Source organism: Apteryx mantelli, chromosome 3 (genome assembly GCF_036417845.1).
Source record: "Apteryx mantelli isolate bAptMan1 chromosome 3, bAptMan1.hap1, whole genome shotgun sequence".
Classification (NCBI taxonomy): Eukaryota; Metazoa; Chordata; class Aves; order Apterygiformes; family Apterygidae; genus Apteryx; species Apteryx mantelli.
In genome coordinates this window covers 125,711,134-125,723,793 of record NC_089980.1, presented here as the reverse complement: position 1 = coordinate 125,723,793, position 12,660 = coordinate 125,711,134, and the positions used below count along the sequence as shown (strand labels likewise).

At 35.7% G+C, this 12,660-nt stretch overlaps 1 protein-coding gene across 1 annotated transcript in view; it reads left to right on the top strand.

The window, feature by feature from the left end:
- The window catches only part of NBAS (NBAS subunit of NRZ tethering complex), a 193,926-nt gene that overhangs the window by 77,054 nt on the left and 104,212 nt on the right, over positions 1-12,660 (top strand). Inside the window, 5 exon segments of the mRNA XM_067294611.1 lie at positions 6,756-6,923; positions 7,564-7,677; positions 7,935-8,058; positions 11,639-11,715; positions 12,275-12,412. Coding sequence (XP_067150712.1) covers positions 6,756-6,923; positions 7,564-7,677; positions 7,935-8,058; positions 11,639-11,715; positions 12,275-12,412 — 621 coding nt within the window.

The window sequence follows — 12,660 nt, the reverse complement described above, 5'->3', positions numbered from 1 at the left end:
TGCAACAAAACCTAATATAATAAGATATGTTAATGTTTTTTGTTTTGTTTTGTTTTTTTTGATCTGTCCATATGGCAAGGCAAGGCAAAAAAAAAAAAAAAAAAAAGCAAGGTGTTATGTGTTTAATTCAACACTCTTCTGAATTAATCTTTTTCCCTTTTTTCTGTGCAACAAGAAGTTTGGCTTTTTTCCATTTTTTAGTTTTTAGATATTGCCTGTGAAAATATTTTTGTTAGCTCACATGTAAGAAGGAACATCTACTCTAACTGCTTTGTGGCAGATACAGGCAGAGGAACAGGAGAAAGCCTCCAATTATTCTTTATTCTCTTCATGATTATAATGTTAACAAAACAGGGACTTTTCTCTTTAAAGAAGATGTAACTGCCTGTTTATGAAAGAAATAAAGGTCTTTTTCAGCCTCTTCAGAGATTAAAATATTATAAGTTTTTTTTTTTTTAACTTTTTTGGGGGGAGGGGGGAAGATGTTCATGTAAATTAAACTCCTTTATTTTCTTCTCTATGTTTTCTGTTTAATTAAGTATTTCTGTAAGCGATAAACATATCTTAAAAGAAAACCAACCAACCAAAAAAAGAACTAAAGCAAGAAAGGGAAGAGTAGAGAAGGAAAGAAGAAAGATGCTTCATATTGTATAGTCTGGCTTTTTGAGACAAATATGCCTGAGTTGCAGTCCTACTTAATGTCATTTACCTTCTGGGAATTTTTACCAATGATAACTGAAGATGCAAGTTAGTTTTTGCCTTTGGTATATTTAATAGGTAGCTAAAGAAATGTCTCATTCATGTTATTGGAATAGAAACATATAACTTTTCATATATAAACAAAATGGAGAGGAAAATAAAATAGCACTGAAAATTTTCAGGAGTGAGCTAAACATTTAACTTACATACTTACTACATTCATTTATATGAAGAGGTCTGTTTGTGGGCATGTATAGTTTTTGAGGGTGTGTGGAAATTGGTAAATAAATTTATCTGATAGGTTATTAAATGAAGGTTAATTAAATTTTGGAGTTTTTTGATAATGTGGATGCTGATGACTGCGGTTACAATTTTCTAATGTATATAACAAATTTGTCACATATCATCTTTCATATGCTGTAGTCCAATTGACTCATATGTACGTTGTGAGAGAAAAATATGCATGCATATAAATTAATTCAGAAACATGAGCTAAACATTAGTACTCATTAGACTTGAGTAAACTCACTGATAACTTCATTTCCAATTCAGTTTGGATATCTGAAGCAATTTTAATTATGCTGGGGAATTTGCATCCAGAAAATTATCCATTTTTACTTCCTCCTATTTGCCCCCCCTTCTCCCCCCTCCCCCCCCCCCCCCCCCCCCAGTTGTAGCTCGTTCTCTGGAATTGGAAGTAGGCAGGCAGTTGACCTGGCAAGTTTATATGTTGTTTCATTGAAGTTTTTTATTTTTCTGTTTTTTTGTCTGATACAGCTTTCTTGCCAGATCGTATTTCATGACACAACAGTCTGAAGAGTTCTGTGTATTTGTTAATTCTAACTTTTTGTCCTCTCACAGTTAATTTAAATTAGGCTTTATAGCTTCTCTTATTTCTTGCAGTGTCTTGCCGTGACACAGGAGGAAACATATCGAAGAATATTTAGCCACTGTGTAACCCTACCTTTGTTATAAACACCTGAAATGTTAGAAAAGCAATATATTCAATAGCTACTCTCTGACTTGATTGAATCTCATGACTGCAATCCCAATAGTTGCACTTAATACCTGATGCTTCACCTTTCTCTTGCACAGAATTTTATTTTTTTAAGGAAAAAATAAAATGAGATTTTTCTGCCCTTTCTTCTTACTCCTTTCTTTTTACTTATGTCCCAATTAACTTGTAGCATCCTGTTCTCAAGGCCTTGACAAATACTTTTCTTCCTCACTTTTTCATACCCTTTCAAACTGGTGCTCTGAACGTAATATTCCTTATTTTGACATGACTGAGCCTTTTCTAGTGTACAAATCTCTTTGTGCTTCCCTTTCTCTGTTGCATTAAAAAAATCTATTTGTAAATATATCAGTATTTCAAAGCTTTTGTGACCCTTTCCTAACTCTTCCTAACTTTATCTAGTATTGAATGGTTCTGTTCCCACTATCTGTTTTTCCATGATACCATCCCACATCAACAACTGGTCATACTTTTCAGACATTCTTCTCTTGATGATGAGGAAGAACTCCCTATGAATGTCTGAAGTCATTGCATTATTGTTTTAAGTTTGTCCTCAGACTTTTTTTTCCCATGAAACTTTCAGAAGTCTTGATAGCAGCTGGCTACTTATGTTCACAGATTGCCTGCTAACATTGTTGTTTGTACTGACTTCAGTGTAATATTTCTGAGTTCTTGGTGTTTTCTATTCTGTAGGAAGTTCCATTTTGCTGTGATGAAAATGCATGTAATTACTCTGTAGGAACTAATGCATTTGCACAAGGATGTACTTTATTACCTAAGGGTCCAGCTTGTCACTGTTCATTGAACTCAAGGAATCCATTGGAGAAATTATCCTCTGGAAGTTACAGTGCTTCCGACATAACAGACTATTTTGCTCATTAAACTTTCTCCTTCCCCACCCTTTGTCCTCTTCATAGTATGCTATAATTGCCTCAGCAACTACTCTTGTGCTGCTCAAACGAAATACCTCAGTGATCAAATTAAGGTCTTGATTCATGAAGAACGTTTCGGAATATTATTGCTAACATTATTAGATTATAATGCTTAGCCACAAGATGCTGTGTTATGTATAAACAGTAGAAACAATAACCACAGTAAATCTTGCCTTGTAAATGAGCTCTGACTTTATGCTTAATCTGCTTAATACTTAAAACATGCATTGCTTCTGTTGTAAATAAAATCATTATCTTTTACACATCTGAATGCGTAAATGTAATTACTGTATAGTGGCACATTAGCACAAGAGGAATTTGCAGTTTCAAGAATGCTGCTACTCTTCTTGTGGGGGGGAGGATCAAAACTGTTTAGTGATAGGCGAGCATAAGTAATTTGAAGACAGTTCTCCAAAAAAATTAAATGAATGGTTGTCTTGCAGATGTTGCTAAAACAAAATTAAGTTCCTACTAACAGAGCATTAGTGTTATCTTTTGCTGTTGTTTCCCCCAAGCACTAGCTCTATGAAAAGACCAGATCTTTTGAAAATACGTGCAAGTTCGATAGATAGATAGATAGATCGTGCATCTTTATTGTTGCTGCTTAGAAATGAGTAAGGAATGTTGTATTTATGTAGCGTGCACTGGAAAATCTTCAACCCGGAATCTTTGGAACTTCAGGGCAGAAATAATGCTTTTGTTGCCACTTCAACTAGTCCTTTGTCTTATTTTATTTATTTTTTTAATTAAATAAAACTATGTTTTGTGGTTTAGTAAATAGACTGGTTTTAACTCTGTAGCAACTAAATAGAATTCTTCTCACAGAAAGAGACGGCTATCGTTCCTGAAGGAATCGTGTTCTTGCAAGGAGTTCATTTTCAGTGTCACTGAACTCTTGTGCTGAAGAACAGAACATCTCAATGTAGAAGTCTGCGTGCACGAGGTGCTTAAGTTCCTATTGTAATCAGTGAAGACATAGTCAATGGTGCGCAGAGAATGATTCAGCTAACCAGCCATTAGGTGCTTGATTCAGTTATCTAATCATAGATATTCAGAACAATTTGAGATGCCCTAAGGTATGCACCTGGCCTTTAGCTACCGGCCCAGAGATTGTAGGTCTTCTGTCATATCTGCTGGCGTTATGCAGATGTCTCAAATGCCCCTGTGTGTCTCACAGTCATCAATGCCTGTGTTTAAGCAGCTGAAGCAAATCCATTGCGTCTGCTTAAGGCTCGGTTACTTTCTAGGCTCCACTGACAATATAAGTCTTAATAAGAGCTTATACACCTAATGATACCAAACCTTTAGTGTTATAATCTTGAGCTGAATCCTTTCCCTTAGCAGCTCATCAAAGGTCTCTCTTATTTTTGCACGACTGGAGTTTTCCATTAGCCAGATCTGTTAACTGTTATATATATTTAGAAAAGGAAAACAAAACTCCAAGAAACAAAATACAAATGTAGAATGTATGTGGATACTTGTATAAAAGAGACTAGTTAAATTTATGTTTTCCAATGGGAGTACCAGAAAGAGAAAAAGAAAAAAGAAAACTAAGATTTGACTTTCCGTACTTTTAAGCAGTTTGCTCCTCCTTACTTTGTGTAATTATAAAATCTTTAGCTTTCCTTTCATGAGGTCAGCATATGCAGATGTGTTTGAAAAATCAGATTTTAGTCTTATCATTCATGCCCTTCACAGCGCTATTAATGTATAAGGTGTAGTCAGAGTATGGTTTCTGCATGTTTTGAGCCTTGTGCTTGACTAACTACCAATAAAGACCAAAAAAACCTCCATGTTGCAGGTGTTTAATTTGTCTCTTTTTTCTGTGGCTTATTTAAAAAAATGGTTGGCTTTGCTATTAGTCCTTGGATTAGACAGGTTAGAGCTATGTATATATAAATATATATATTTTAGGTAATTTGTAAAGATTTTAGATGATCTTGATAACTCAGTTTCTGTCGGCTGGCTTTTTTCTACATCAGTTTAGATTCAGATGACTTTCTTCAGCTGCTAATTTAGGACTAATAAATTTTAATGAGGTTTTTTTACTATTATTGTGAAGTGTTCACTTATTATAAGAGAAATCAGGAAGAAATAAAAAAATTTCAGATCTAGAATTTCCTTAAATAGCCATAATCTTTCCCTGAAGATACAATTAGAGGATTCCATGTCCCCCGTTCAAAATGATTTAATCACCTAATTTGCAAGGCTGATTCAGGATAGCACAAAATTGTAGACTAAAAGTTTTGCTGTTCCATGTACACATAGGAGTGGCTTTTCAGGTAATGTTCTTATATATTCAGAAAAGACTGTAATTAGTCATAACAATTAACATTCTTTTTAGTAAAAATCTGTAGAGTTTTTCTGATAGCATTAGAGCTGTACCAGCATGCACCAGTGTTAAAGTTAGCCCACTAATTTTGACACTCTTAAAGGGTGTTTTTGTTGTTTGTTTGTTTTCAGTGTATTTTGCGGAAATGTAATTGAGAAGTTGGGGATTTTTTTGGGGGGGGGGGGGGGTGGTGATCAGTTCAGTGTCCTGAAGCATCCATTTGAAAGTGGAGACAGAGAAACTAATTTTCTGTATATGGCATTTAAAATAAATAACAAAATACTTTAGTACTAAGTACCAAAAATAATTTCTTTTTTAAAAAAAACTCCCTAAATACATAAGAGCTCATGAGAAATGTGATAGGTATCACTTATGATGATATCATTTTTATGGTGATATTTATCTGTGAAGTGCACAATATCATTTCAGAAAACATTGGGGGGGGGGGAGTTCAAGCCTTGATAGAAAGAAAGAGCTAAAATGGAACTGTCACTTTAATCAACTTGAGGCAGCATATTACTGAGTAATACAGTAAAAGATACTAAAAATATATATATTTTTCTTTTTTTGCAGTAAAATTCTACCTCATTGAAGTTAACTGATGTTTTGTCGCTGAGGTTACGGTGGGGCATAATTCCCTCTAGCGTAACTTGACATCGTTCTGCTCTGATGTCTGAAATGTCATGAGTTAATAAGGTGCAACCTAAGAACTCATATTCATTTATTAGTTACACTGATAGAGTTTTTCTATCATAATACCCTTTATGTATGGGTAAATGAGTAATAGGGTTGTTGGGGGGGGGGAGTTGGAGATGCAGCTGTCAAAGTTTAATGTATGGAGGGGAACATTTATATTTTCTGCTGTTGCTGAAGACAGAGCATTTGCATTAGTGTGCTAGTTGTGTATTTATGTCCTAATGTGTGAGCTTTGTAAAACACACAACTGACACAAGCCTTTTGGGACTGGAATGGTTAGATACCACAGAGAAGCTCCCATGGATGTTTTGGTGTTAATTAAATGCTTTCTTTGAGGAAGGCGTGGTATAGAAACCTCCTTTTGTGCAACATGCCCTGAATTTTAAGAACAGGTTTAAATGTGAGTTTACTGAAGCTGGGTAAAGGTGTTTTCCAGCACAACATGTAGGTGCATGCCTGCATGGATTGCAGAAGAATTGTTGGTTTGAGAATAGACTGCAATCTCAAATGTTTTCTGCAGCCTGTTAGATTTGCTGTATTCAGTGTCTCATAAGTCCTGACTGCAAAATTTGAATTTTGACAATATTTTTTCACTTGGTCTAGAGATATTTACATTTCTTCACCACTTCCCTACTGAGAATTCAAGGTGACTTAGTTGATGCTTCCTCTGTACTAACACAAGGTTGTCTCTACTATCAGCTTTCTTCAATTATTAAGTAACTTTAGCATGTTGTTGCCTCATTTGTAGAGAAGTCAGTATTTTAATAGAACCATTAAACAACTATGTCAAACCGTATCATTATAAAGTTTGGAAATATAAGCAGCTGGTATCATGAGATTATAATTTAATAAGTGGCAAAATGTTCTACTGATCATGCTACTCACTTTAGATTGAAAACTCCCATGTTGCTTTTAAGTTCCCTTTGTTTGTTTTTACACAATATCTGTTGCTTAAATCAATGGTCATTGAAATAAGTTATTAACACAGTGTGCCTGAGTTCTGATGTGTTTGGCTTTTGGTCAGTGGCCTAATTAAAGCACGAGTCTAACATTCGCTATTGTGTGTTGGATATGCTCACAGGATGAAACCACCGTTTCCTCTAGCCAGTCTGCTGATTTGTTGTACTGGACGACATCAAAAACCATGAAGGTGTTGTCTAACACAACTATGACTACAAAAGCCATGCTGCATGCTGTCAGTGATGGACAGTGGTGGAAGAGATCACTAACTTACCTTCGACCATTACATGTAAGGGGTTACTGACATGTCTCCAGATGTTTGCACATTCACTAATGTGTTAGTATAAAAGCAGAGCTCCTTCATTGGTATCTGATAACTGAAGACCTGAAATGGATAAACAGAGCTAGAGACGTCAAGGGGTTGTCTTTGGGCAAAACTTGGTGAAAGAATGGATCTATAAGCTGTTTCCTTTTCTTGTTATTCTAATCAGTTTTCTCTTGCTTTTTTAGCCTAGTGATAGAAGGCATAGCTGAAATTTGGCAAAACTTCAGAGCTTTGGGGAATAAAATCCAGTGAAGTCTTCTCTTTAAATAGTGTCATTTTATTTCCAAATCTGTTCCTTTTCAGTTCCCCTTTTCTGCTTTCTCTATTTCAGTGGATTTTCTATAATGTTTATAATGTCAATTTCTCTCATACTACTTTTGAGGATGATTCTTTTTCTTTTCTTAAAAATACTGGACCTGATTAAGCATTGCTATATGTAGGAAGATTCCTGTCATCCCCACTGAATTCAATCATATTTTCATTTGCAGTTGCTTCCCTTCTGTACAGCAATTATAGATTTTTTTTTTTTAAGCTTTTGTTACAATTAAGCTCACCTACACTTTTTTTTTCTCCCCCCCCCCCCCCCCCCCCCCCCCCGCCTTAGGGTCAAGAATTTGGAGATGTATTGAAAAGCGGGTCTGGAGAAAATGCCGCTGTGGAAAAGCAAGGCTGTCATCCATTTTATGAGTCTCTCATTACTGAGCCATATGTTGCAGAAGTAAGTCTCTATTACAGAGCTCTGAATTTTTAGTTTTCAGGTTGAGATCTTATAATTAAGTAACAATGTTGATTTTGGGTTATTGGTGGCTAAATAAGCATTTGAAGTCTTGTGTAATAATAGAAAAAAATCTCAGAGTTAGACAGAAAGGAAAGCCAATGCAGAAACTGAGGCTGATAATTGTATGTGATGCAAATGAACCAAATAGAATTGCACTTGTGTAGTGGACATGTGTCATTTGGTTATTTTACTTGTAGTCTGAAGTAAGCTATGGCAGATACCAGAACAATTCATTGGAAAGCTTTGCAGAAGTCTTGCTGAGGACAGAGAAACTGACAGAAACGAAGAGTGAAGGAAAAGACCTACTTCCAACTACGGAAGGTACGGGTATGCATGTGTGCACTTAAGTATTTACTATATATTGGAGAAGGTATGTATGGAGATAAATATATAGAATTGTGCATAATATTCTGGGGTGATGTCTTGATATTTTGTACCAGTTGTGTCATGGTTCAAGTTTTTATGTCGGTAGTCTTGATAAAAATAGCTACAGAATTTCCAAGAAAAGTGTTGTTTTTAAAAGGAGTTGCTCAGTAAAGACTATAAAAATCTAAAATCTTCAAGTTGGCTTCATATAAGCAGGTACTGTCATTTGGAGGCTGATGAGGATATGAACATTGTGTGGGGAAAAACTGATTTAAGTTTTTTTTGAATATTGCCATGTTTAGAGATAATTAAATAGAAATTTGCAACCCAGTGTTAATCTTACTTGTATGTCTGTGCATTCATTTGTTCAGATTCTGTGTCTTTTTTTTATACGACTTTAGTATTGCAGGATTTTTACAGCATTTTATTTGCTGCATAATTGCTCATCTACCATTTTTAGAATCCATAAAACACTTTAGCTTCTTTTGAAATTTCTAGATTTTATAGAATATACTTAATAATTTGTTAAAAATGAAATAGTTTCCTTTATTTTTTAAACTACAGTTGTTTCTTTACTGTCTTTTTCTGTCTCCTGCTGGTTTAAAAAAAAAACTGTTTAAATATTTACATGTTGTTAGTATCTTTTGAAGGAAGATATCTGTACATTTTACTCCATTGGGAGTTCTGTCATGAAAAATGAGTACATTAAATCACTTGTAATGTGAGAAAAGTTTAAAGTGAGGCTTTCTTTGTAAGCCATATACTTTTATTTCAACTTTTCAATGGAAACCACCATATTTGGTTTAGGAGTATGCAGTTCACTAGTCTTGGATGTGCGGTATTTCTACAGATTACTAATAGCTTGTGTGTGTATAGGATATATATGTATATGCACACACACACACAATACATGCACGCAAACTTATATATTTTTTTAATATAGTACAGAGGGTTTTTAATTCCTCATAAGGGATGACAATGGAAGCAGTTCTTACTCTCCTGTTAAGTACATTCTTGTAAGAAAACTGGGATATCGTTGTTATGAGCTTGATAAAATAATATGAACAAAATCATGTTGTCTTTTGGCCTTGTACTGGTGGTATGCTGCCCATAATGATTGCTGTCTGAAGAGTGAAGATAATGTTTACTAGCTGGGCAATTGTCATGTTAGGGATGGTACTTTGGAAGAGAACCCACAATTTATTATGTATTTCTGAGGTTTTGCAATCATTAATTTTCCAGAGAAAGGGAGAAAAGGAGATTCTTACAGATTCTTCGCTTCCTCTTCCCTAATTTTTTACAAAGCCTAGAGATGGTTGTTAGAGTGTATGGAAGTAACTTAGCATGTGTTCAGAGTAGAAAATACAAATTTTGCCAACTTCTTCATAAAGATTTTAATATTAGATATTTCCAGAGGCCTGTTATCTTTACTTGGACAGCATCCAGGTTATTTTGAATGTAGCAGAAACAAGCTGTCACCAGCAAAAAACTCTTGGTAAGAGCTATTTGAAGCGTAGATTCTGATGGACAGGTTTGTATTTGCAGTAACTGTGGCGTGTTGCCATATAGACAATCTCTGTGATGACTTTTCACATAAAAATTTGCTTCTTGTATCTGGCTGAGGGCCAGTATTTAAATCCACTTCAGTCTGATGGCAGTTTAATGATAATCTGAAAATTGTAGGTGCTCATTCAAGCCTTTTATAATTCATCCTTTAGAACAAAGAATTCACTGTGCGTTTGCGTGTGTGTGTCTAAATTCTGCAGGTCTCTTGCCAGCGTGCCCTCAGGAGTGGTTTGTGTGTGAGGGGAATACTGATATAGGAGATTTCTTTAAAATAAGCAAAGAGTTAGGCTCCTGGAAGAGGGCTTTTACTGATCAGAAATAAAAATAAAAAAATACACCAAGTAACTGAAAGTGTTTTTTTTTTTTAATTAATTTTTTTTTTCCTGATATGCTTGCAATTCTCTGTGCTATTTCTGGTCCAGGGTTTCAAAGAATTATGAAGGGGTTCTTAGAACTGATAATTTATGTTTCCCATCCCCCCAGCACTTAATCTTTAGGGTTTCATGACAGTCACTATTCTGTAATTGTTTGATGGAACTTTAATAGCAACCGCGGTGAAGTTTTGCTTTAGTTCAGAAGGAAATACTGCGTAAAGCAGAGGTCCTGTTACCAACCGGCAGAGCGCGGGCGCTCGGCCACGTTGTCTGTGTGTTGGTTCTTCTGTTTGCATCCTGGCAGCTGTTAATTCTGTCGTCCTGAAATGGACAGTGGACAGCAGAGCCATCACGTGGTTATGGAGGAGAAGCAGACAATTTTCGGGTCAGGTTTATCAGAAGTAAATCTTTCTATGGTCAGAATCATTATTCTTTGCTGATGTATTCATTTCTCCTGTGTCCATGTGCTGATATGTTTGATTGCGATACCTGGTAGGAACGTTTTTGTTGGGAGGTTGTTGTTTGGAGTGGTTTTGTTTGTTTGCTTAGCTTTTGTCCAGTTTCACTTGAAATGTAAATGTCCTGAAAGAGACTGGCTAATCTGGCTTTAAACATTATATTCACAATTTTTGGTAGATATGCCTTCCCCACCCTCCTCAACCCCATTCGCCTAATGGCAGAAGAGCGGAAGTGGAAAGCCAGACCTAGCACTCATGCCGTCTGCTTCAGTGCAAAGCGTGCGGTTTGTCCATCCTTTCAGCTTTAAGTCTGTCCGTAACAACTGCTGTTCATTTTCCCCAACTACTTTCTTCCTAAGCTGAACTTTCAAATTTATTAAAGTAAACATTAACGTTACAGAGATGGAAGGAAATTTCTCTTTTCATTGCCTATATGTTATTACTAAATGAACCCATTCTAATCTGGGACACCTTTCCATTGACATTGAACTTAGGTCAGCTTATCTATAGCCTGTTGGTACCTCATCAGTTCAATAACACAGTCTAGATATAATTGTCCATGATAAAGGATTTCTGTGTGAAACTTTGCAATATGTATGAGGCAAATCAGCTGGTTTGTGTCCCTAATCTTTCTGGGAATTCCTGTTCATGTTTTGTTTTATTCCACTGATCTTGTTTATTCATATGACACTTTTTATGGCTTGTTGTGTTCAGGGGCAAGCAAATTCGAACTAAGGCTTGAGGAGAAGACATTTTGTACCATTCCTCTCGTTGGTATCTTACAGTGTTCTCAACATTATGCTATTGCCTTGATTTTTACAAGCAACAGATTTGTGTGGTAAATCGGTGCAGGTGATGTTTAAGTGGCTTTGTTTAGCATCTGCAACTGCAGTGTCTCATTCTTGTTTGGTTAATGCATAAAACAATTTGCCTGGAAGTCAAGGTAAAGCTGTGCTGCAGTTTAATTACATATTATCTGTTTCTGTATTGCACTGATTAGTGTTTAATTAAGTATGTATAGAGCTTCAAGCTAGTGTCTAATAAAATATGGTTAAACTGAAAATATTTCAGTTGCTAACTGTGAAGGCTAGATGGGTCAGTAATTAAAGCTTTATTTCCCCTTCCTGTGTCTTGCAGTTCTGCTACAGCTGGCAAGTGATGCTTTACCAAATGATATGGCCTTGTCTCTTGCCTATCTGCTTGCACTACCACAGGTATGTTGATAGCGGTTTTATTACTATACTTTTGCTAGGAAAGACTATTCGTAGGATTACAAAATTCTACAAGAAAATGTAATTTCCTTAGGGTTTTAAATTTTATGTCCTTGAATTCAGTTAAAAAAAAAAAGCGGGGGGGGTGGGCTTTTGCATTTAATGGAACTTCCTAACACATGCTCTTGAATTGGGTTATGAGCATGGCATTGGTGAAAAGACACGTTTTCTTAGTTACATTAGGAGTTACACCATCTGACTGACAATTCTAATGTAGTGCAGAAATATGGATAACAACTTTGTGGTAGAGAAGAAACAGAGCTGTAGTTTGAAAATCATTTGGGGTAGGTGGTTGGAGCAAGGGGAGGAAAGCATCTTAATTATCTTTGCCTGTTGGTGGGTTTTTTTTTCTTTTTTTTTTCCTGATTTACTTCTGTGCCAGGAAAACATGTAGAATCAGAGCTATTTCTAAATCACAGCAAGTAGCTTTTAGAAAGTTTGTGCACTTAATGTTGTATGCTTGCTAATTCTTTCATCTAAATACATGCTCTCTTTCTCCTAGGTGGTAGATGCCAACAAGTGCTTTGAAAAGCAATTGCATTCTGCTTTATCTCTCCAGCTGGCAAGTTATTACTATAGCCTGCAGATCTATGCTCGTTTGGCACCATGTTTCAAGGACAAATGCCACCCCCTCTACAGGGTTAGTACTCTTTCTTTTTAAAACCATATTCATTAATGTGCAGCATTAAAGCTATTCTAAAAAGCCAGTATGTGAGTCAAGCCTGTTAAGGAGCTGATCTGACTTATACTGTGAACAGCCTGTTACGCTATGAGTAATTATCTTCTACAATGCTGTAAACAGACAGGTACTTAACAATTTCTGGAAGAGTATATTGTGTGCTTTTGATGCTCAATATCAAGCATCCTTTATAGTAAGCAGTGTTATCC